At 43.8% G+C, this 22,613-nt stretch overlaps 1 protein-coding gene across 5 annotated transcripts in view; it reads right to left on the bottom strand.

Annotated features, from left to right (window-relative positions):
* The window catches only part of LOC120986497 (A.superbus venom factor 1-like), a 694,107-nt gene that overhangs the window by 54,558 nt on the left and 616,936 nt on the right, over positions 1–22,613 (bottom strand). For all 5 annotated transcript variants that reach the window (XM_040415118.1, XM_040415120.1, XM_040415117.1 and 2 more), the window contains 3 exons: positions 13,901–13,991; positions 12,217–12,268; positions 11,027–11,114 (listed from right to left, as the gene is read on the bottom strand). In XM_040415118.1, coding sequence (XP_040271052.1) covers positions 11,027–11,114; positions 12,217–12,268; positions 13,901–13,991 — 231 coding nt within the window. The remainder of the gene's footprint in view (positions 1–11,026; positions 11,115–12,216; positions 12,269–13,900; positions 13,992–22,613) is intronic.

The raw sequence follows: 22,613 nt of genomic DNA, 5'->3' as shown, positions 1-22,613 counted from the left end.
AATGACCCCTCTTCCTCCTCCTCCTCCTCCTGGGCCACCTCCTCTTCCATCATCGCCCTAAGTATTTTCTCAAGGAGACATAGAAGTGGTATTGTAACGCTGATAATGGCGTCATCGCCACTGGCCATGTTGGTGGAGTACTCGAAACAGCGCAACAGGGCACACAGGTCTCGCATGGAGGCCCAGTCATTGGTGGTGAAGTGGTGCTGTTCTGCAGTGCGACTGACCCGTGCGTGCTGCAGCTGAAACTCCACTATGGCCTGCTGCTGCTCGCACAGTCTGTCCAGCATGTGCAAGGTGGAGTTCCACCTGGTGGGCACGTCGCATATGAGGTGGTGAGCGGGAAGGCCGAAGTTACGCTGTAGCGCAGACAGGCGAGCAGCGGCAGGATGTGAACGCCGGAAGCGCGCACAGACGGCCCGCACTTTATGCAGCAGCTTTGACATGTCGGGGTAGTTGCGAATGAACTTCTGCACCACCAAATTCAGCACATGCGCCAGGCAAGGGATGTGCGTCAAACCGGCTAGTCCCAGAGCTGCAACGAGATTTCGCCCATTATCGCACACCACCAGGCCAGGCTTGAGGCTCACCGGCAGCAACTACTCGTCGGTCTGTTGTTCTATACCCCGCCACAAATCCTGTGCGGTGTGGGGCCTGTCCCCCAAACATATGAGTTTCAGAATGGCATGCTGACGTTTACCCCGGGCTGTGCTGAAGTTGGTGGTGAAGGAGTGTGGCTGACTGGATGAGCAGGTGGAAGAAGAGGAGGAGGAAGCCGAGTAGTAGGAGGAGGCAACATGAGGCAAAGAATGTTGCCCTGCGATCCTTGGCGGCGGAAGGACGTGCGCCAAACAGCTCTTCACCTGGGGCCCAGCCGCCACTACATTTACCCAGTGTGCAGTTAGGGAGATATAGCGTCCCTGGCCGTGCTTACTGGTCCACGTATCTGTGGTTAGGTGGACCTTGCCACAGATGGCGTTGCGCAGTGCACACTTGATTTTATCGGATACTTGGTTGTGCAGGGAAGGCACGGCTCTCTTGGAGAAGTAGTGGCGGCTGGGAACAACATACTGTGGGACAGCAAGCGACATGAGCTGTTTGAGGCTGTCTGTGTCCACCAGCCTGAATGACAGCATTTCATAGGCCAGTAGTTTAGAAATGCTGGCATTCAGGGCCAGGGATCGAGGGTGGCTAGGTGGGAATTTATGCTTTCTCTCAAATGTTTGTGAGATGGAGAGCTGAACGCTGCCGTGTGACATGGTTGAGATGCTTGGTGACGGAGGAGGTGGTGGTGGTACATCCTCTGTTTGCTGGGCGGCAGGTGCCAACGTTCCTCCAGAGGCAGAGAAAGAGGCCGAGGCGGCAGCAGCAGAAGAGGTAGCAGGGGGAGCCTGAGTGAGTTCCTTGTTTTTAAGGTGTTTACTCCACTGCAGTTCATGCTTTGCATGCAGGTGCCTGGTCATGCAGGTTGTGCTAAGGTTCAGAACGTTAATGCCTCGCTTCAGGCTCTGATGGCACAGCGTGCAAACCACTCGGGTCTTGTCGTCAGCACATTGTTTGAAGAACTGCCACGCCAGGGAACTCCTTGAAGCTGCCTTTGGGGTGCTGGGTCCCAGATGGCGGTAGCCAATAGCAGACGGAATCTCTTGGCGGCGGGTGTTCTGCTTTTTCCCACTGCTCCCTCTTTTGCTACGCTGTTGGCTCGGTCTCACCACTGCCTCTTCCTCCGAATTCTGAAAGTCAGTGGCACGATCTTCATTCCATGTGGGGTCTAGGACCTCATCGTCCCCTGCATCGTCTTCCACCCAGTCTTCCTCCCTGACCTCCTGTTCAGTCTGCACACTGCAGAAAGACGCAGCAGTTGGCACCTGTGTTTCGTCATTATCAGAGACGTGCTGAGGTGGTATTCCCATGTCCTCATCATTAGGAAACATAAGTGGTTGTGCGTTAGTGCATTCTATCTCTTCCACCCCTGGGGAAGGGCTAGGTGGATGCCCTTGGGAAACCCTGCCAGCAGAGTCTTCAAACAGCATAAGAGACTGCTGCATAACTTGAGGCTCAGACAGTTTCCCTGATATGCATGGGGGTGATGTGACAGACTGATGGGCTTGGTTTTCATTCGCCATCTGTGCGCTTTCTGCAGAAGACTGGGTGAGAGATAATGTGAACGTGCTGGATCCACTGTCGGCCACCCAATTGACTAATGCCTGTCCCTGCTCAGGCCTTACCATCCTTAGAACGGCATTGGGCCCCACCAAATATCGCTGTAAATTCTGCTGGCTACTGGGACCTGAGGTAGTTGGTTCACTAGGACGTGTGGCTGTGGCAGAACGGTCACGTCCTCTCCCAGCACCAGAGGGTCCACTAACACCACCACGACCATGTCCGCGTCCCTTACTAGATGTTTCCCTCATTGTTACCGTTCACCACAATAAGAAAAAAATTATTTGGCCCAATGTATTGAATTCAAATTCAGGTCTTTTTTTACAGGCACCTAACACTATCTGGCTATCTATTTAGGTACCGTATTACACTAATACAGGCACAGCAGTAACGACAGATTTAGCTGAATATAAATTTGTGGGCCTAGTATTTAGGCGCTGGATGACAGGTATCCCTTTTACGGACAGAATTAGACTTGGAGATGCACGGTAGCGTGTGAAGTTATTAAGGATGACACTATCGGCACCTTAAATCTAATATACCCTTTTATGGATCAATTTAAACCTGATACAGCAGAAAAAAATTATTTAGGGAATTGCTAAGTTGGGAATTGTATTCAACCCAGAATAAAAACTGTGCATCGGCAGACAGCAGACAGTATTACAATTGGCTAGCCACAGCTGAAACACCAGATTTAGGGTACTGCTATTTTGGCAATTGTATTTTACCCCTCAATAAAATAGCAAGCACAGCCAAGCCCCTGATGTAGGATATAGCAAAAAAATAACCACACTATTGATGGTTAAATTGACTTGGTGGTAGCTTATGCTGGCGCACCACAAGACACAAAATGGCCGCCGATCACCCAAGAAAAAAGTGACATAAAAACGCTCTGGGCAGCCTAAAAACAGTGAGCAATTAAATAGCAGCAGTTCAATGATCCACAGCTGTAGATCGATCACTGAATTAAGTGTTTTTGCAGAGTTAATCACTGTCTAATCTCGCCCTAACAGCAGCTGCAACCTCTTCCTACACTGATCAGAGCAGAGTGACGTGCGGCGCTACGTGACTCCAGCTTAAATAGAGGCTGGGTCACATGCTGCACTGGCCAATCACAGCCATGCCAATAGTAGGCATGGCTGTGATGGCCTCTTGGGGCAAGTAAGTGCCGAAAGAGCCTTTCAAAAAGCGCCAAGAAAGCGCCGAACACCGAACCCGAACCCGGACTTTTACGAAAATGTTCGGGTTCGGGTCCGTGTCACGGACACCCCAAAGTTCGGATTCGCTCATCCCTACCCAGGATGCCAACTCAAGTCTGGGTTCTGGGCCCCCTACTGTCTGGGCTATAGAAGAAACAGAGCGAGCTGGCAGTCCACAGCCAGGGGCTGGGATTAGTAAGAATGTGGTGTTATCCACCAGCACAGACTCAGACCGTCGCTTGTTTCAGACTGCCCTACACACTGATGACAGTCTGCAGATGCTGCGGGAGATGGCTGGTCGGACCCCTGAGGGGGAAGACAAAGAAATCATAACCTGGGACCAGGGGAGGCTGTATAGGAAAAGTATTCCCACTGGCCCCCAGCAGCATATATTTAATGATAGGCAACTAGTGGTACCTCGGCAGTTCCGGGAGAAACTCCTACGGATTGCCTATGAGATACCACTAGCTGGTCACCTAGGGATAAGTAAAACGAAAAAGACTTTTAAAACATAACTTTTACTGGCCTGGTTTGGGGAATGATGCGGCAGATTACTGCCATTCCTGTATTGTGTGCCAAAGGAAGGGGGAGGCAGGACCTGTGCCTCGTGCTCCCCTCATCCCTTTGCCCATCATTGAGGAGCCTTTCCAGAGGATTGCTGTGGATATTGTGGGGCCCTTGGCCGTACCCAGCAGCTCGGGAAAACGCTTCATCTTGACGGATTATGCCACACGTTACCCAGAGGCCGTCGCATTATCATCCATCAGGGCTGACAAGGTGGCAGATGCACTTCTCACCATCTTTTCCCATGTGGGATTCCAAAGAGAGATGCTCACGGATCAGGGGACCCAGTTTATGTCCAATCTTATGCAGAGCCTCTGTAAGAAAATACAGGTGCAACACCTGGTAGCCAGTCCGTATCACCCGCAGGCAAACGATCTCTGCGAGCGATTTAACGGGACCCTCAAGCAGATGCTCAAAATGCTTGTGGATACCCATGGGAGGGACTGGGAGCGTTATCTACCGCACCTGCTATTTGCCTACAGAGAGGTACCTCAGGCCTCAACGGGTTTCTCACCCTTTGAGCTCCTGTATGGGAGGAGGGTACGGGGGCCCCTAGATCTCCTGAAGGAATCATGGGAGAGAGAATTGGTTTCACCCAAAGTCTCTGTAATCAACTATGTCCTAAAATTCAGGGAAAGAATGCATGGACTGACCGGTATTGTACATGAGAACATGGTTCAGGCACAGGCGCATCAAAAGAGGTGGTACGATAGAAATGCCAGGGAGAGAGTTTACGAGGTGGGTCAGAAGGTATGGGTACTGGTCCCTATGACCCAGAACAAACTCCAGGCGGCATGGGAAGGCCCGTATCCCATTCATGAATGCTTAAATAACGTGGACAATGTAGTCACGATTGATCATGTTTGCAAGAAGCACAAAGTCTTTCATGTGAATATGATCAAGGCTCATCATGACAGTGATACGTCCGTCCTGCCGGTCTGCAGTTTACCAGAGGAGGGGGAAAGTGACACCCTGCCGGATTTAGTGACTGCAGCACAGGAGGTAGGTTCCCTTGAGGATGCTGTAGTTAGCTCCCAGCTGTCCGAGTTTCAGAAATCCCAGCTGTGGGAGGTACTTAACCCCTTTCTTGACACTTTTACAGGGAGACCTGGAAGGACTCCCCTGGCCACTCACCACGTGGGCACTGGGGATCATCTGCCGATTAGACAAATGGCCTATCGAGTCTCCATAGAGGTGAGAGCGGACATGAAGAGGGAGGTAGAGGAAATGTTAGGGCTGACCAGGGCTTGTGATATTGATTGCTAAATCAATGATCCCATGCCATGTCTTGAAGGGGGAGGTGTAACGAAATCTGAGGTGAATAGACAGATAGATAGGCAGATAGATAGATCTCATATTCTCCTAAACTTACATTATCAATAGCTAATTGTATAGCAGTGGCTAATTGATATATTAGGCAAATGCACATGGTGCCTCTAGATGCCAGCCCGTCTGAAGACTAGGTGAGACACTCCACATTTTCAGAGGAAGCCCCCATCTAGCACAGGCCTGCTAATTGAAAACCATTTGGGCATCCTAATGAAGACCTGGGAGGGGGATACTTAAAATGCACAGACACCCTAGACATGTTGGCTGCTAGACCAGTGGGTGGTCTAACCCATTAAGTAGATGAATGAAATAATATCAGAAGCCATAACTCCGACCTCATGGCTCCCACAGCCTCAGAACCCTAATAATTGTGTTCAGCCTGACATGGGCTTCGGGCAGAGTCTATGTGCGCCATACTGGACAGGAGGCATTTCTCTGTATTCAGGATCTGGCCTCCTGGAATTCATAACTCAATCACATTTGGTGTCTGTGTGACCGGGACGAAGCGACTCAGATTATGGGATCATACCTGTACCCGCAGTCCCTGTCATACAGCAAGGAATCGCCATGATTCATATTGCCACCTCAGTCAGTCTTCTGGGAAGGTGGGGCAGAAACCTAAATAATATCAGACGTCCCAGAAGGCCGGACCGAAAGGAGGGAGGTTCCCTCACAGCCCACACCTCGGCTGAGGGGGGATAAAGTGGGTGTTTTGGGAACAGGTAATTGTCAGCCATTTTGGGGATCCACATTGTTTTGAGTGACTGCCCATATCTTCAGCTGTCCCCACAGCCGGAATATAACTGCTGCACCTCAGTAAGCCAATATTCTGTATTTGATCCCTTTTATTTTATCTGTTCACTGCATTGTTATTGTATGTATATTGTGTTTTTATCTGACACTTTCTTTTGTATTGCACTACACTATTGTGTATTAAATGTAAAAATTGGTCTTATAGAACTTGATCTTTCGGAGGGAATAACGTTACCAGTAGTGTTTCAGAGGATTTTAGGTACCATATAGATAACCTGTGTTACTGTGTTAAATTTGGGTTGAGAGAATATCTGAATATAGGCCCCAATTGCCTTATAGTATAAGTGGTGGCAGCTATTGTGATAGAAAATATTGGGGTGTTAGAATCTAGGGGAGTAAGTTAGCATAATTCCCTCATCTAGAATAGGTGGGTGGGAATTTCTGTGGTAACTTGATGAGCTCACTAGTATAATTCACCCCAGTGACGTGACCTATTGAGTAGGGATCGGAAAGCTGTCAGCCAGGGAGTGAAAAGTGAGGAGCTGAGGCTGGGTATGCCTTACAGTACATTCTAGCTGCATTTACTGTCTAATAACAGCTGCACCAGAACATCAAAAGCAGAAAATACATTTTTTTGTGGGGGAGGGGGAGCTGAAAATGTACCACACATGTTTTACCATCTAGACTAGAGGATAGAAATAGCATTTGAAATCTAAGTGAAAATATGAACTACTACTCCAAAATCTGTGTTAGGGCATCTCCAAACAGTTAATCCCTTCCAAATCAGTGCTGTACATGTACGGCTAAGCGGGACGTGACTTGCCTCCCTGCGCCGTACATGTACTGCGCTCTGATTGGGCGGGTGCAGAAACTGCACTCGCTCAAACTGTGGCAGGGGACCGGCTGCTCCTAACAGCTGAGCCCCTGCTGTATACACCGCCACTGGTGAATACTCCGATGACAGCGCATTAACCCCTTCTATGATGCGGTCAGCGCTGACTGTGGCATGTATGGGGTTTGCGGAGGGAGTGAGCTCCATCTCCATCCCCATTGGGTCCTTCCACTGCGTTAATGTGGACCTGATGTCTGGATGCCTTAGATAGGCATTGGGGCTTGCCTCCTATGGAAGCCTATGAGGTCCAGCCACCAAGTTAGGTATCATAGGCAGGCTGTCAATGTATTACACTGACAGTCAATGCATTACAATACACATGTATTGTAATGCATTGTAGAGGGGATCAGACCCCCAAAAAGTGGAAGTTCCATAGTGGGGGAAAAAAAAAAAAAAAAAAACGTTTTAAAAAAGTGTTTTACATACACTCTGGTGCTCGAGTAGAACACCTCAGGATGCTTGGGTGCTCTGCCGGGCATTCGAGCACAATGGAAGTCAATGGGAGAACCCAAGCATTATACCACTGCTCTGAAGAGGGGAGGGTGTCTGGTTCACATGAAAAGGTCAGAAATTGATAGAAACACCACTGAACTGGTACAGGAACAGCATAGGGAGGATGTCTGGATGCATCTTGGACTCCCAGGTCGCTGCTGGGAACGATGTTGTCCGAGTAGTACGCCAATTTTACAGACTGACAATAATACGCACAAAGCCGAAGATAAAATCGATTTTAGAGGAAAAATTGTTAGGAAACATTCTTTCCTGTATATTTACTTGTATATAAAGTGCAAGTGCTGCCAAAAATTACCAGGAAGAGGCACTCCGATACAACCTTCATATCACATAATGGAGGGCCTCATTCTCATTGTGGTACAATTGTTCAGGTAGTGGGACTCCTACACTCATAAAGCCTATGCACTAAGTGAAAGGGCTGCTAAAAATTACAAGGAACCGGCACTCCAATATACCCTTTATTACACATAAAGGAGGGCATCATACACACCCCTGAAAGATTATGATTGATGGCCTGCTGGTGACCCTCTAAAACATTAGGGGCGAGAGCCTGCTGCTGACCTGACCATCTAAAACATTATGGGGGCGAGGGCCTGCTGCTGAGCTAACCATCTAAAACATTAGGGGCAAGGGCCTGCTGTTGATCTGTTTATCTAAAACATTAGGGGCAAGGGCCTGCTGCTGAGCTGACCATCTAAAACATTAGGGGTGATTGCCTGCTGCTGATCTGACCATCTAAAACATTATGGGCGAGGGCCTTGGTATACACATCACTCAGGAGCTATCTTGGGCATGTCCTACAAATTTCTTTAAAAAAAAGACTCATTAGAGTCTTCATCAACTCAGAGTCCTGAGTGACTTCAGACTACTCCTCAGGATACTAGAACTTTTACACCCACAGATGTAGCAGGGGTAAGGCGACTTTCACACTGCCGTTTCTGGGTCCGCTTGTGAGATCCGTTTCAGGGCTCTCACAAACTGCCCAAAACGGACCAATGCATTCTGAATGGATAAGGATCCGTTCAGAATGCATCAGTTTGACTCCGTTCCGCCTTCATTCCGCTCTGGAAGCGGACACCAAAACGCTGCTTGCAGCATTTTGGTGGCCGCCTGACGATGCGGAGCCAAACGGATCCGTCCTGACTTACAATGTAAGTCAATGGGGACGGATCAGTTTTCACTGACACAATATGGTGCAATTGAAAATGGATCTGTCCGCCATTGACTTTCAATGGTGTTCAGGACGGATCCGTTTTGACTTTGTTCATGATAATGCAAACGGATCCGTTCTGAACGGATACAAGCGTTTGCATTATTGGGGGGGATCCTTCTGTGCAGATACAATACGGATCCGCACCAAAAGCAGGTGTGAAAGTAGCCTAACACACACACTCTTAACTCAAAATTCTTAGCTCATCGCGTTATCTTGAAACAAAAGCCATTGAAAAGCAATTGCTTAACGCATTTAGTTGCATTTAGTTTAGATAACATGTTGTGTGCTAACCCTGCTACATCCGTATGTGTAAAGCAACATCTTGTAGATAATCATCAAGAGTATCCTGACTGGAATATAAAATCCTGGTTTAGTAGGAGCACGAAACAGGACAGACAGGCTCTTCAGATGGTGGTGTGTTTGGCTGAGCGAATCATCGGCACTAACCTCCTTGTTCTGCAGTTAATTTGTAATGGTAGGTGGTGGCCATGGCCAGAAAGATGGTGAGGTACCTCAGACATTCAGATAATGGTCTGTTTTGTCTTATGCGGTCTGGGAAATGTTACCACATTTTGGAAGCTAATGGAAGAGAATCTGGAAGAGTTTCTTCCAGCAGGCTATACGGATGCTGAATCAGGGCACTATGGAAGTTTTTGATTGGTGGCTCCTGGATGTCCTTGGGAGAACATTCAAAGAGTGGAGCATGTAAACCTCCGGTGCCCTGAAGGAAGTATACCTTGTACTTTTTAGGTGTTATATGCGGGGATATATATTGCAGTGCTATATGCATTATACGGCAGTATTATTTTGCACTGAATGGCAGTGCTGTGGGTAGCACAGGTGCTCAGTGGTTAGCACTGGTGTCTTGCAACCCTGGGGTCCTCTGATCAAGGGCATCTGTGTGGAGTTTGGGTACTTCAATTTCTTCCCACACACGCCAGAGACATACTGGTAGGTAACTTAGATTGGGAGCTCCACTGGGGACAGTGAGTGATGATAATGTCTGTAAAGCACATCCCTATATAAAAGTATAATAAATATTGAATACAGTAGACACTTTACAGCAGTATTACTTGGATACTATATAGTATTAGTAAGGCATTGTATGGTAGTGTTTTTTGAACTGGGGGGAAGTACTGTGTGGGCATTGTATGAAAATATAATTAATTTCATACTTGAGTTTTATATGTATGTTTTGAAAAATCCGAATCCAACTTTTCTTGCTGTCCAGGATCCCATTTTCTATAATATCGGCTTTGATCTAAGCATCTTTAGTCTTAATAACTTTTATTCACTTGGCGTGTCCACAGAAAATCTAGTCCTACACCACTCCTACCCAAGCCTTGTAGGGTGGCCAGGGCACTGTATTATAAGTGGCCTATGATGGCTGTTTCTTAAAGAGTGGCACACATGGAGGGTTTTTCCTCCCAAATTGTTCTTGTAATTGTCTGCTATTGGCTTATATTCATGGCAAGAAAAAATAATGTAAAAATGGCAAATATCTTTCATGGTCAACTTAGAGTGCAATCCTTAAAGATCATCTCTCTACCTTAGACAGTTCTTTGTGTTAGGGCTAGATCATTATCTACAAGATGTTGTTTGTCCTCTCAGGGTGTCTTAATGGCCTTTTGGGCTGATTCCTGGGCTCTTTTCTGCTGTGCAGACTTCTTTACAACTGAGTATATCCAAGACACCGAAAGGTATAATCTCTTTCTCCATCTTTACCAATAAATCAATGTCTCAATGAAAGTCCACTTTTAAAATTCTCTTATTTGGTTGTACTTTCTGCTAGGAAAATGAATGATACCTTCGTAGTGGTTTTTGGTTCAAGTTTTGGCCCCATTCAATGAAGACACCTTTAATGTTTGCTTGAATGTAAGTTCAATGATAATAAGTAGTAATACCTTGTACTAGAAGGTTATGTCTTCTGTATGATTTCTAATTAGCGGTATTTGCTATTTTTTTATGTCTGGTTCCTCGTACATTATTGAAAGGCTGGTTTCACACTACTGGCACAGCCTTCCAGCAGGCATGTGCCTTCCGGCATAGAATGGTGGGAATCAGTAGGACATAAGGGTATTTGCCCAGCCAATTCTTGGTATATTTGCCAGGTTTTGGCTGGATCACTGGTGTACTCAATTATAGTTAATGGGGTAGGACGGCATTCCAGCGGCGTCCAGCATTGACGGATCTGTAAACGCTTGTGTGAAACTAGCCTAAGGGAATAAATCTTTTTATGACAATTTCCTTGAAGTTTCTCAATCATCTACTCTTTATGATTAGAGATCTTTGGTCCCTTCATCACATGATGTACTCTAAAAATCTGATGGGATAATTTTTTTATTATTAAATTTTTTGTTATTAAATCTGATCTTTGACTCAAACCTGATTGGAACTCACCTTATTAAGGTCATTTATATCTGGTTTAAACCCAGTCATCATAGACATATCAATGATGGACATGGTGGCATCATGGTTCTTAAGGAATCTGCAAAAAAAATAAACAGATTATAAATGTAGTCTCTTGATATGAGAACTGCATTCTATTGGTAGTCTATACAACTACAATCCAACAAGCATTTTTCATATTTATTGCCTCCAGGTGAAAATATACTTAAAGATATTTTCCACAATGCAATAATATTCTCCAAAGAAGATCACTCTTATCATTGAAAATGTTGTATTCTTCATGTAGCATAGCAAAATAAACACAGAAATAATATTTCTTTGGGCATCCCTTTTTTATTAGAAGGGTTTCCCAACCATAGATGAAATGAAGCATTACACTGTTCTCATCAAAATCAATGGACTGCCTATGTTACACATATAAATACCAAGTCCTCAAGACTGAGACACTATTTCCTCTGGCTAATAGATTAGAGCCCTGAATGTAGAGTAAACCAGTCAATCCCTACAAAATAATGTCAAGTTTGAGAATTACAGCATGCACCACTCACTGATAAGTGAGGGCCTTCACCTCTGGTTAGTTAAAACTGATCATTATTTAAAGATGGCGTTTAACAGTGTAACATATGCTATGACTAAGTTCTTATGATTGAAACACGTAAGACAGGCAGTGAGGATCTAGCCCTGTTGATCTTTTAAAATAAAGTATAGAAGATTTTATGCAGCTCATAGGACTGCTGGATGGACTTTCTTCATGTTTGAAGCTTTCCAGCTATTTTCCGTGCACCCAGAGGACTACAATTAAGAAGCCAGGTGAGCTGACTACAAGTGTGTTTTCAAACTCCATCTTAGTTGTAGCCCCAATCTATATTTACTACAGTAACTATTCAATAAGGAGTCTTTTAGAACATTTTAAGTGCTTATCTACAAAGGATATTGGCCATGGTTAGCATTGTTTGGTTCCAACTTTTGTAAAGAGATTTGAAGAAAAGTCCTGGCACCATAACCATCAACCAAAAGGGGTAGAGACTTGCTAGGTCCCAAAGATGGAACCTTGATGGTTGTGGCAGAAAAGAGGTGGAAATAAGAAATCAGGTTTTTTGACTCCTATCTCTATATACCATATAGGGGTAAATATTATATTTATGTTCACATTCACAGAATTAGCAACGTATAGAACTCACCTGGTACAAATAGTAACAGAAACAGTAGAATAGGCTTCTTTAGGTCTCTTAACTGTGTGGGAAATTGCAAGGATACATTCAATTACATTTAATTTCACTTAAAAGAGTTGTCTGGTCCATTTTGTCAATGGGTTATGTCAAGTGAATAGGACAAGCTGAAATACTAGACACACCCCATTGACAAGAGAAGTGTTTCTATTCTATCTTCAGCGTACAGCACAATTGCCACAGTAATGTGTGTGAGTTTGGGTCTACAAACAGTTTTTCACCTCATATACACAGTATAAGCTTGACACTAGTCCCTGAAAATTTGGTGATTGTCTTTGATTTATCAGATTAACTACGGTGTTGTTTTTCAGAATGTCAACCTACACAGACCAACCATAAATAGTTGCTCAGAAAGTGGCCATCAAACACCTCATGTGTACGTATGTCAAGCATAAAAGGGTTTTCCAACTTTTTACAAGTGATGATCTACATCTACACCGTTCCATCTACTGTGAGCCAGGTACTGCAGCCCAACTGTAACCAGTCCTGTCCTCTACAGAATGGACAGAGCTGTGTGGTTCCGGTGCCGAATTCCAGCTCTGAGCTACACTAAGGCATCTGGTTGCTGGGAAAGAAGGTGTTGGAGGATAGGCCATAACTTTCAAATTGCTAAACAACACATTAACAAAAACTGTCACAGTCTAAAGATCCAAATGTCAAAAGTCCTCCTTCTGCTGCAAGTATCCTCTTTCCTTGTAGAATCTCTGAATGCCCAAAAAGGTAAAACTAATTAGCATCATATTCCTCTTCACTTAACCCTGACCACTACAGAAGCCAGATTTTTTTTCTGTCTGTATGTTCATTATGTGTATGAGATATTTGGTGTCTTTTCCCACAAGACACCAAATGTTTGTATGGATGTTTGGCTCGGAAGATTCCAGTGTTGGAATCTGCCAGTCAAGCAGAGATGGTTTCCTTCTTACTTGTTTTAATCTGTTTAGCGGTAGGAGAGATTAAATTTAGAGGAGGAGAGAATACTGGCCACAAGAAGAAGACTTGGCATTTGACCCTTCTAGCAGGCCATTCCTAGAAGTCTCAGCATGAGCTCAAAAGCTATATTGCACTGATACAGTAGAGACTTATGGTCGTCAACCCATCTTTACTCTCTAGAAGTCATATAACTAAAGATTTGGAGTCTGCTATGTCAGTGATGCAGAACTTAGTGCTAGATGATATATTAGGGTCAAGCCTACAGAAAGTGAAATTAATGTTTCTGTTTGCTTTCTTATTTTTGCTACTATAGTCATGATAAAAAACATATCATTAAGAGGATCACTCCTTCATCCATACCAGATTTACTGTTAAAGGTTTTTAGTTCCATCATAAACTGCACTATGCATATTGGATATCTTATTTGACAAGACCACCCCTCTATAAGACCATAGTTAACACCATTTTGGGTGGTCATTTCCAAGAGTTTTCACTCTACTTTTTTAGTCTACTGACTAGAACGATACAGAGGCATGCATATTAGCCACTGGTCTGTAATACTGATCTGTAGAGTCTCCGTGTGCTCTTGTGCATGGTCCTTACATAGATAGGCATGTGCCGTACTACTGGTCATATTCTTTCTATCCCTACAGGTTATACAGTAAATGGAAAATCAAAAAATAACCAGAAGGTGCAAATATCTTACAGTCAGGTTCCTCCTGAATTGTCACCGACAGATCGAAGTTGTTACATTTTTTCTCTTTCTCTGTCTCAAACACATAATAGATAGACAATACCTGGTGGATAAATGAAATTACAGTTGGTATAGTACACAAGTAATGTAAAAATATGCTAATAATTTCAATACCCATCAATATTATTAAAGATGAGCGAATCGAACTTGATGAAGGGGAATTCGATCCGAACTTCTCGAAAAATTTGTTTCGCCCCAAAGTCAAATTTCCTTGCGCTTCGTGGTAACGAATCACATTTTTTCTAAAATTGGTGCTGCACATGCCATGCAGACAGACAACCAACCAGCAGATAGCCAGCCCCTGTTATGTCTCAGCCTGCTCGGTCTCCAACAGTTTACAGAGAACTTAGTGCAGGGAGAGACATTGCACACCAATAGGAGAGTGTACTATAGGGGCTATTCTATTACACCTTGCTGCACTAATAAGGGTTACAAAGTGATCTATTAATACAGATTTTAGATTGTTTGCAATATTTAATACATCAGTAATTCCAGTAATCCTTGCTTCTGTTATTGGGGTGATCTGATACAACCAGTTTTAGGGTGTATTTAATTGATATAAGTACATCCATTCCTCATTGATTCTGGGGTAAAATTGTGTTCTGATACAACCAGTTTTGGGGTGTATTTAGTTGATTTATAAATCAAAACATTCATCAAAACAAATAAATAGCAACTGAGCCATAAAATTAATTATCTATTAAATAAACAATTAAACAATAAATTAATCCAAGTAACCCCAAAAGTTAAGGAGAGAAGAATAGCAACACAGTAACGGTAACACGCGAAACGCGTGTCAAGGTACGAGGGTTGAACCACTGACATTGTTCCTCCTTTGGTATGGCATTTTTTCTTGATTTATTAATGTTCTGTTCCGATTTGTTATTTAAGGATGCTCAGACATGATTATATGTTTAGCTATATTAGGGTCACGGCCATGCAGACTTCATAATAGATTTTAGATTTGCATATATGCCTAGAGATGGCCTTGCGGTGAGCCCGGCAATCGTTTTGCGGCGAACTTTGCGCGTTTGCGATTCTCCTAACATGCAAACATATGTGTCACGGCTGAGGATGGGGGAAATCCTCAGCCGTGTGGAGCCCGGTGATGTTACGGCTGTTTGGCTATGAAGACAGGATTAGGGAGCAGGTCACCTCCTAAACGCATCCCTAACCTGACCCTGGCTCCTAGCTACATGAGCCAACCTTGATGGTAGGAAGGCCCATGCTCCGGAACCTAAAAGTCCCTGCTAGCCCTCAAGATGACCCTCACCTAGGAGCTGAGTAAGACAAGCCCACTCTTCCTAGACACGGAGGAGCAGGAGTCTCAACGGCCAAGCTGCAGGAAAAGGGGAGACATAAACAGCTCTATGGATATGGCAGGTGAACAAAGAGTTCCACCTACCTGCCACAGCCTTGCTGACTGGATCCCTGTGTTAGCAGGGTGCAGATCACAAACGCATCCCCACACAGGGACCCAGATCCATAGCTGCACAAAATCACATATAAAACATCACACGGACATCACACATAACTAGAAATAACTTAAAGCGACATTATGGTTATGACCACAGGGGTGGCTCTTACTGGCAGGTAATAAAGACATGAGGCTGCTCTCAGCTAAGCATGGCTGAAGCAACCTGCAGGCCTGCAAAAGCAGTGAGGCTATATAGGCCAAGAAGCCACACCCCACAGTCGGACACACCCAGTGCACACACACACTAGGAAGGAGATTAACCCTTCCAACACCAGGGAAGGGAAAACACCACTTAAAGGAGACGTGCACACAATAACATAAAAAGGAAGTGCACACTTACACACATAACTCAAAACCGCATGCACAACGTAGCGAGCTGCAATGGCACAGCTCAGCCTGCTACGCTGCCACATACACACTGTTGCCAGCGGCAACCACAGGTGAGGCAAATACCACAGCCCTCACCTGTGATTGAACACCAAAGAAAACCGCTGACAACCGCATGCGGTTCAGGAGTCACGGTCATAGCCATGGCCGTGACAATATGACAATGTTCACAGGCGCCATATTCTTATGCATTGCGCCAAACTTTTACCCATGACACATCCATCAGGTGGGACAGGACAGCCAATTGAGACGGTTTAGCACATGGACACACCCCCACCTTATAACAGAACCCGATCTCGCAGCCATTTTACATTCTGTGTTTTGCCAGTGTAGGGAGAGGTTGCTTTGTGGAACAGCGCAGACTGTTAAGGACACCAAATGCTAGCTAATAGGGCCACAAAAGTCCATTTAAGTACTGGTATAGGTGTGCTATCGATAGGTGTGACATACTGAGGGGTGTGATATACTTATAATATATTTTCTAACATAGAAAGTATATTATAGCGCATTTGTATTGTGCAGCAGTTGTGTGCGGTTCTGCTGCGATACCGCAGGTATATAGAGGGACAAGCGCTATTGGAACAACTATTTGCAATGGGTGTGATATACCTGTTGCCCCCAAAAAAACTGATTATAGGGTGCAATATACCTGCTTCCACAAAATACTGATTAAGGGGTTTGATATACCTTCTTCCACAAAATACTGATTGAGGGGTGCGATATACATGCTTTCACCAAATATTGATTAAGGGGTTCTATATACCTGCTTCCACAAAATACAGATTGCGGGATGCGATATACCTGCTTCCACAAAATACTGATTAATGGGTTCTATATACCTGCTTCCACATAATACAGATTGCGGGGTGCGATATACCTGCTCCAACAAAATACTGAATAAGGGGTTTGATATACCTGCTTCTACAAAATGCAGATTGAGGGTTGCGATATACCTGCTTCCTCCAAATATTTATTAAGGGGTTCTATATACCTGCTTCCACAAAATACTGATTAAGGGGATTGATATACCTGCTTCCACCAAATATTGATTGAGGCCTGCAATATATCTGCTTCTGCAAAATACTGATTAAGGGGTTTCGATATACCTGCTTCCACAAAATATAGATTAAGTGGTGCGATATACCTGCTTTTCACCAAATATTAATTAAGGGGTTCTACAGTTGCAAGAAAAAGTATGTGAACCCTTTGGAATGATATGGATTTCGGCACAAATTGGTCATAAAATGTGATCTGATCTTCATCTAAGTCACAATAATAGACAATCACAGTCTGCTTAAACTAATAACACACAAAGAATTAAATGTTACCATGTTTTTATTGAACACACCATGCAAACATTCACAGTGCAGGTGGAAAAAGTATGTGAACCCCTAGACTAATGACATCTCCAAGAGCTAATTGGAGTGAGGTGTCAGCCAACTGGAGTCCAATCAATGAGATGAGATTGGAGGTGTTGGTTATTGCTGCCCTGCCCTATAAAAAACACACACCAGTTCTTGGTTTGCTTTTCACAAGAACTATTGCCTGATGTGAATGATGCCTCACACAAAAGAGCTCTCAGAAGACCTACGATTATGAATTGTTGACTTGCATAAAGCTGGAAAGGGTTATAAAAGTATCTCCAAAAGCCTTGCTGTTCATCAATCCACGGTAAGACAAATTGTCTATAAATGGAGAAAGTTCAGCACTGCTGCTACTTTCCCTAGGATTGGCCGTCCTGTAAAGATGACTGCAAGAACACATAGCAGACTCCTCAATGAGGTGAAGAAGAATCCTAGAGTGTCAGCTAAAGACTTACAAAAGTCTCTGGCATATGCTAACATCCCTGTTAGCGAATCTACGATACGTAAAACACCAAACAAGAATGGATTTCATGGGAGGATATCACAGAGGAAACCACTGCTGTCCAAAAAAAACATTGCTGCACGTTTACAGTTTGCACAAGAGCACCTGGATGTTACACAGCAGTACTGGCAAAATATTCTGTGGACAGATGAAGCCAAAGTTGAGTTGTTTGGAAGAAACACACAACACTATGTGTGGAGAAAAAGAGGCACAGCACACCAACATCAAAACCTCATCGCAACTGTGAAGTATGGTGGTGGGGGCTTGGGGATGCTTTGCTGCGTCAGGGCCTGGACGGATTGCTATCATCGAAGGAAAAATGAATTCCCAAGTTTATCAAGACATTTTGCAGGAGAACTTAAGGCCATCTGTCCACCAGCTGAAGCTCAACAGAAGATGGGTGTTGCAACAGGACAACGACCCAAAGCATAGAAGTAAATCAACAACAGAATGGCATAAACAGAAGAAAATACGCCTTCTGGAGTGGCCCAGTTAGAGTCCTGACCTCAACTCGATTGAGATGCTGTGGCATGACCTCAAGAAAGCGATTCACACCAGACATCCCAAGAATATTGCTGAACTGAAACCGTTCTGTAAAGAGGAATGGTCAAGAATTACTCCTGACTGCTGTGCATGTCTGATATGCAACTACAGGAAACGTTTGGTTGAAGTTATTGCTGCCAAAGGAGGTTCAACCAGTTATTAAATCCAAGGGTTCACATACTTTTTCCACCTGCACTGTGAATGTTTACATGGTGTGTTCAATAAAAACATGGTAACATTTAATTCTTTGTGTGTTATTAGTTTAAGCAGACTGTGATTGTCTATTGTTGTGACTTAGATGAAGATCAGATCACATTTTATGACCATTTTGTGCAGAAATCCATATCATTCCAAAGGGTTCACATACTTTTTCTTGCAACTGTATATACCTGCTTTCACAAAATACTAATTGAGCGGTGCGAGATACCTGCTTCCACCAAATATTAATTTAGGGGTTCTATATGCCTGCTTCCACAAAATACTGATTAAGGGGATTGATATACCTGCTTTCACCAATTACTGATTGAGGCCTACGAGATACCTGCTTCCACAAAATACTTATTAAGGGGATTGATATACCTGCTTCCACCAAATATTGATTGAGGCCTGCGATACACAAACTTCTGCAAAATACTGATTAAGGGGATTGATATACCTGCTTCCACCAAATATTGATTAAGGCCTGCAATACACCTGCTTCCACAAAATACTGATTAAGGGGTTTGATATATCTACTTCCACAAAATACTGATTAAGGCCTGTGATACATCTGCTTCCACAAAATACTGATTAAGGGGTGCGATATACCTGCTTCCACCAAATATTGATTGAGGCCTGCGATAAACCTGCTTCCACAAAATCCTGATTAAGGGGATTGATATACCTGCTTCCACCACATATTAATTGAGGGGTGCGATACACCTGCTTCCACAAAATACTGATTAAGGGGATTGATAGACCTGCTTCCACCAAATGTTGATTGAGGCCTGCAATACACCTGCTTCCACAAAATACTGATTAAGGGGTTTGATATACCTACTTCCAAAAAATATTGATTTAGGCCCCCGATACACCAGCTTCGACAATATACTGATTAAGGGGATTGATATACCCGCTTCCAGCAAATATTGATTGAGACCTGCGATACACCTGCTTCCACAAAATACTGATTAGGGGTTTGATATACTTGCTTCCACTAAATACTGATTGAGGCCTGCGATACACCTGCTTCCACAAAATACTGATTAAGGGGATTAATATACCTGCTTCCAACAAATATTGATTTAGGCCTGCGATACACCTGCTTCCTCAAAATACTGATTAAGGGGATTGATATACCTGCTTTCACCAAATATTGATTGAGGCTTGCGATACACCTGCTTCCAGAAAATACTGATTAAAGGGTTTGATATACCTGCTTCCACAAAATACTGATTGAGGGGTGCGATATACCTGCTTCTACCAAATATTGATTAAGTGTTCTATATACCTGCTTCCACAAAATATAGATTAAGGGGTGCGATATTCCTGCTTCCACAAAATACTGATTAAGGGGTTTTTATATAATTGCTTCCGCAAAATATTGATTGAGGGGTGCGATATACCTGCTTCCACAAAATATTGTTTAAGGGGTTCTATATACCTGTTTCAACAAAATGCTGATTGAGGGGTGCGATATACCTGCACCACAAAATACTGATTAAGGGGTTTAATATACCTGCTTTTACAAAATACAGATTAAAGGGGTGCGATATACCTGCTTCCGCCAAATATTGATTAAGGGGTTCTATATACCTGCTTTGACAAAATGCTGGTTGATGGGTGTGAGTACCTGCTTCCACAAAATGCTGATTGAGGGGTGCGATATTCCTGCTTCCACAAAATACAGATTGAGGGTTGCGATATACCTGCTTCCACCAAATATTTTTTAAGGGGTTCTATATACCTGCTTCCGCAAAATACTGATTAAAAGGGTTTGATATACCAGCTTCCACCAAATACTGATTGAGGCCTGCGATATACCTACTTCCACAAATACTGCTCTTCTCTAGCGACTTTAGCACAGTGTCATTTTGAAAATGACAGGCAGAGGAAAAGGTTGTCCCACAGGGGCGGTAGGGGTCGGGCAGGTGAACCAGGCCGGAGCCTAAGGAGGAAGTTGGAGAAGGTGCGTGCGGTTACGTCAAAGGACACACCAGAGTTGGTTGAGTGGCTCACTTGTCTTGTGTACACGCAGTCTTACCCTTAGGGCCTCGATGCTCTTAGCTGGCTTATTCAACAAGGGAGGAAAAAGAAGAAGACATGACACTTTACCATGGGCCGCAAAGGCCTAGAGGATATGGCACCTATTCCAGAAACCAACTTCCTAGCACTTATCAAATAGAGAATCAAGAAAAAAGGAGTCAAGGTAGGGGGATCTCAAGGTTCAAAGGGTTCGGGCGAGATATAGAAAATGCGAAGAGAACAAAATTAATAAACGTGAGGAAAAAGTATCTTTAAGAAAGAAGGGACATTACCAACCGTGAATTTATAGACTAAGATTTAGGAAAACCCCCAAAATTATATGAACCAAAATAAGTGTTATATAGGAAGAACAAACGCCTGTTTGAAAAGTAAGGTTTTCAGTGCACATCTGAATGAGAGAGGACTGGGAATCATTTTCAGGGCCAGAGGTAAGTGGTTTCAAAATCTGGCCCCTTCAGCCGAAAAGGATCTACCTCCACGTCTGATCTTATTAACTTGCGGGATGTTAAAATTCGCAGAGTTACTAGACCTCAATGTCCTCAACAGGGCGTACCTGGTGAATTTACGTCGCAGGTACAATGGCCCCACACCATGGAATACGCTATGCATGAAACATCCAATCTTGAACATCACCCGTTTGTTGAACGGGGAGCCAGTGCAAGGCATTTAGAGAGGGAGTGACACCCGTTAGTAGCCTTGCTGCGGCATTCTGCACAAGTTGAAGTCTATGCAAGTTCTTCTTAGGGAGTCCCATGTACAAGGCATTACAATAGTCCAACCGACTGCTGATCGCTGCTCCGACCAAGGCTTTCCTGAGAGGGGATTCGATGTATTTTAAGATCCTCCTCAGAAGTTTCAGCTGGTAGTGGCAGGTACTAACCACATGATTTATCTGAGGAGCCAGGGTTAATCTGGAGTCCAAGACTAGTGATGAGCGGCAGGGGTCATATTCAAATTCGCGATATTTCACGAATATTTTGTAGAATATTCGTAGAAAATTCGCAAATTCGAAAATTTGCATTTTTTTTTTACTCAAAAAATCGGAAAGGTAATGATTGTGTAATATGCGAATTTTCGGAATTCGAATTTTCGGATTCAAATTTTTTATTGCGAATTTTTCAACTTACAACTATTAGACAAAGAAGATTATATCACTATATTAGCTAAATTGCTCTATTCGATTTTTTTCGAATATTCTCTATATTGCTATAACTTCGTTTTTTCGAATGTTCATAATATTCTAAAACAAGAATATATAGCAATATAGCGAATATTCCAAAAAAACGAATATAGAGCAAAATTCGCAAACACTACTACTCCTAAAGTCAAGTACGTATATTGCAGCCTTCTTATTGGCCCACAAGCTAGAAGCAGTGAGGGATCATGTGTACTGATAAAAAAATAAAAAATAAAATCTAAAAAAAAATCTGAAAAAATTCGAATATTCGAAATTTTTAATATATATAACTATATTCGAAATTTTCGCGAATTTTCGAAGTATCTATGTTCGCGATAAAAATTCGAAATTCGAATATTCGTGATCAACACTATCCAAGACCACTCCTAAGTCCCTGACCTGGATGGCTGTCTCAGGGACAGGTCCAAAATACAATGGCCATTGGGGTGCTGAGGGTGTAATTTTCTGGTCACTGAATGTAATACATTCAGTTTTGGTGCCATTAAGCTTTAGATGATTGGCACTCATCCAGTGATCGATCTCCATGAGACATCCAGCCAGATCGACTTGATCAACTGTACCTTTGGCAAGCCTAAAGTACAGTTGTGTATCATCCGCATAAACATGAAACTGAAGATTTTGGCTCCTGATGATGTCGACCAATGGTCTTAGATAGATGTTGAACAAGACTGGAGATAGTGCCGAGCCTTGTGGTACTCCACAGGACAGTGGGAGATCGGCTGAGTGAAACACCCCCAGCTTCACTCGTTGTACCCTGACCTGGAGAAATTAGACCATCCATGCCAAGGCCTTTCCATCTAGTCCGGCTACCACTTTCAACCGGTTCAGTAACACTTGATAGTCAATAGTGTCAAAAGCGGATCATAGGTCCAGAAGGACTTGGACCATAGAGTCGTTCTGGTCTAATGCCATCAGTAGATCGTCCTGGACATTGACCAGAGCGGTCTCAG

This window comes from Bufo bufo, chromosome 1 (assembly GCF_905171765.1).
Source record: "Bufo bufo chromosome 1, aBufBuf1.1, whole genome shotgun sequence".
In the NCBI taxonomy this organism is placed as follows: domain Eukaryota; kingdom Metazoa; phylum Chordata; class Amphibia; order Anura; family Bufonidae; genus Bufo; species Bufo bufo.
This window is presented reverse-complemented; position numbering and strand designations above follow the sequence as displayed.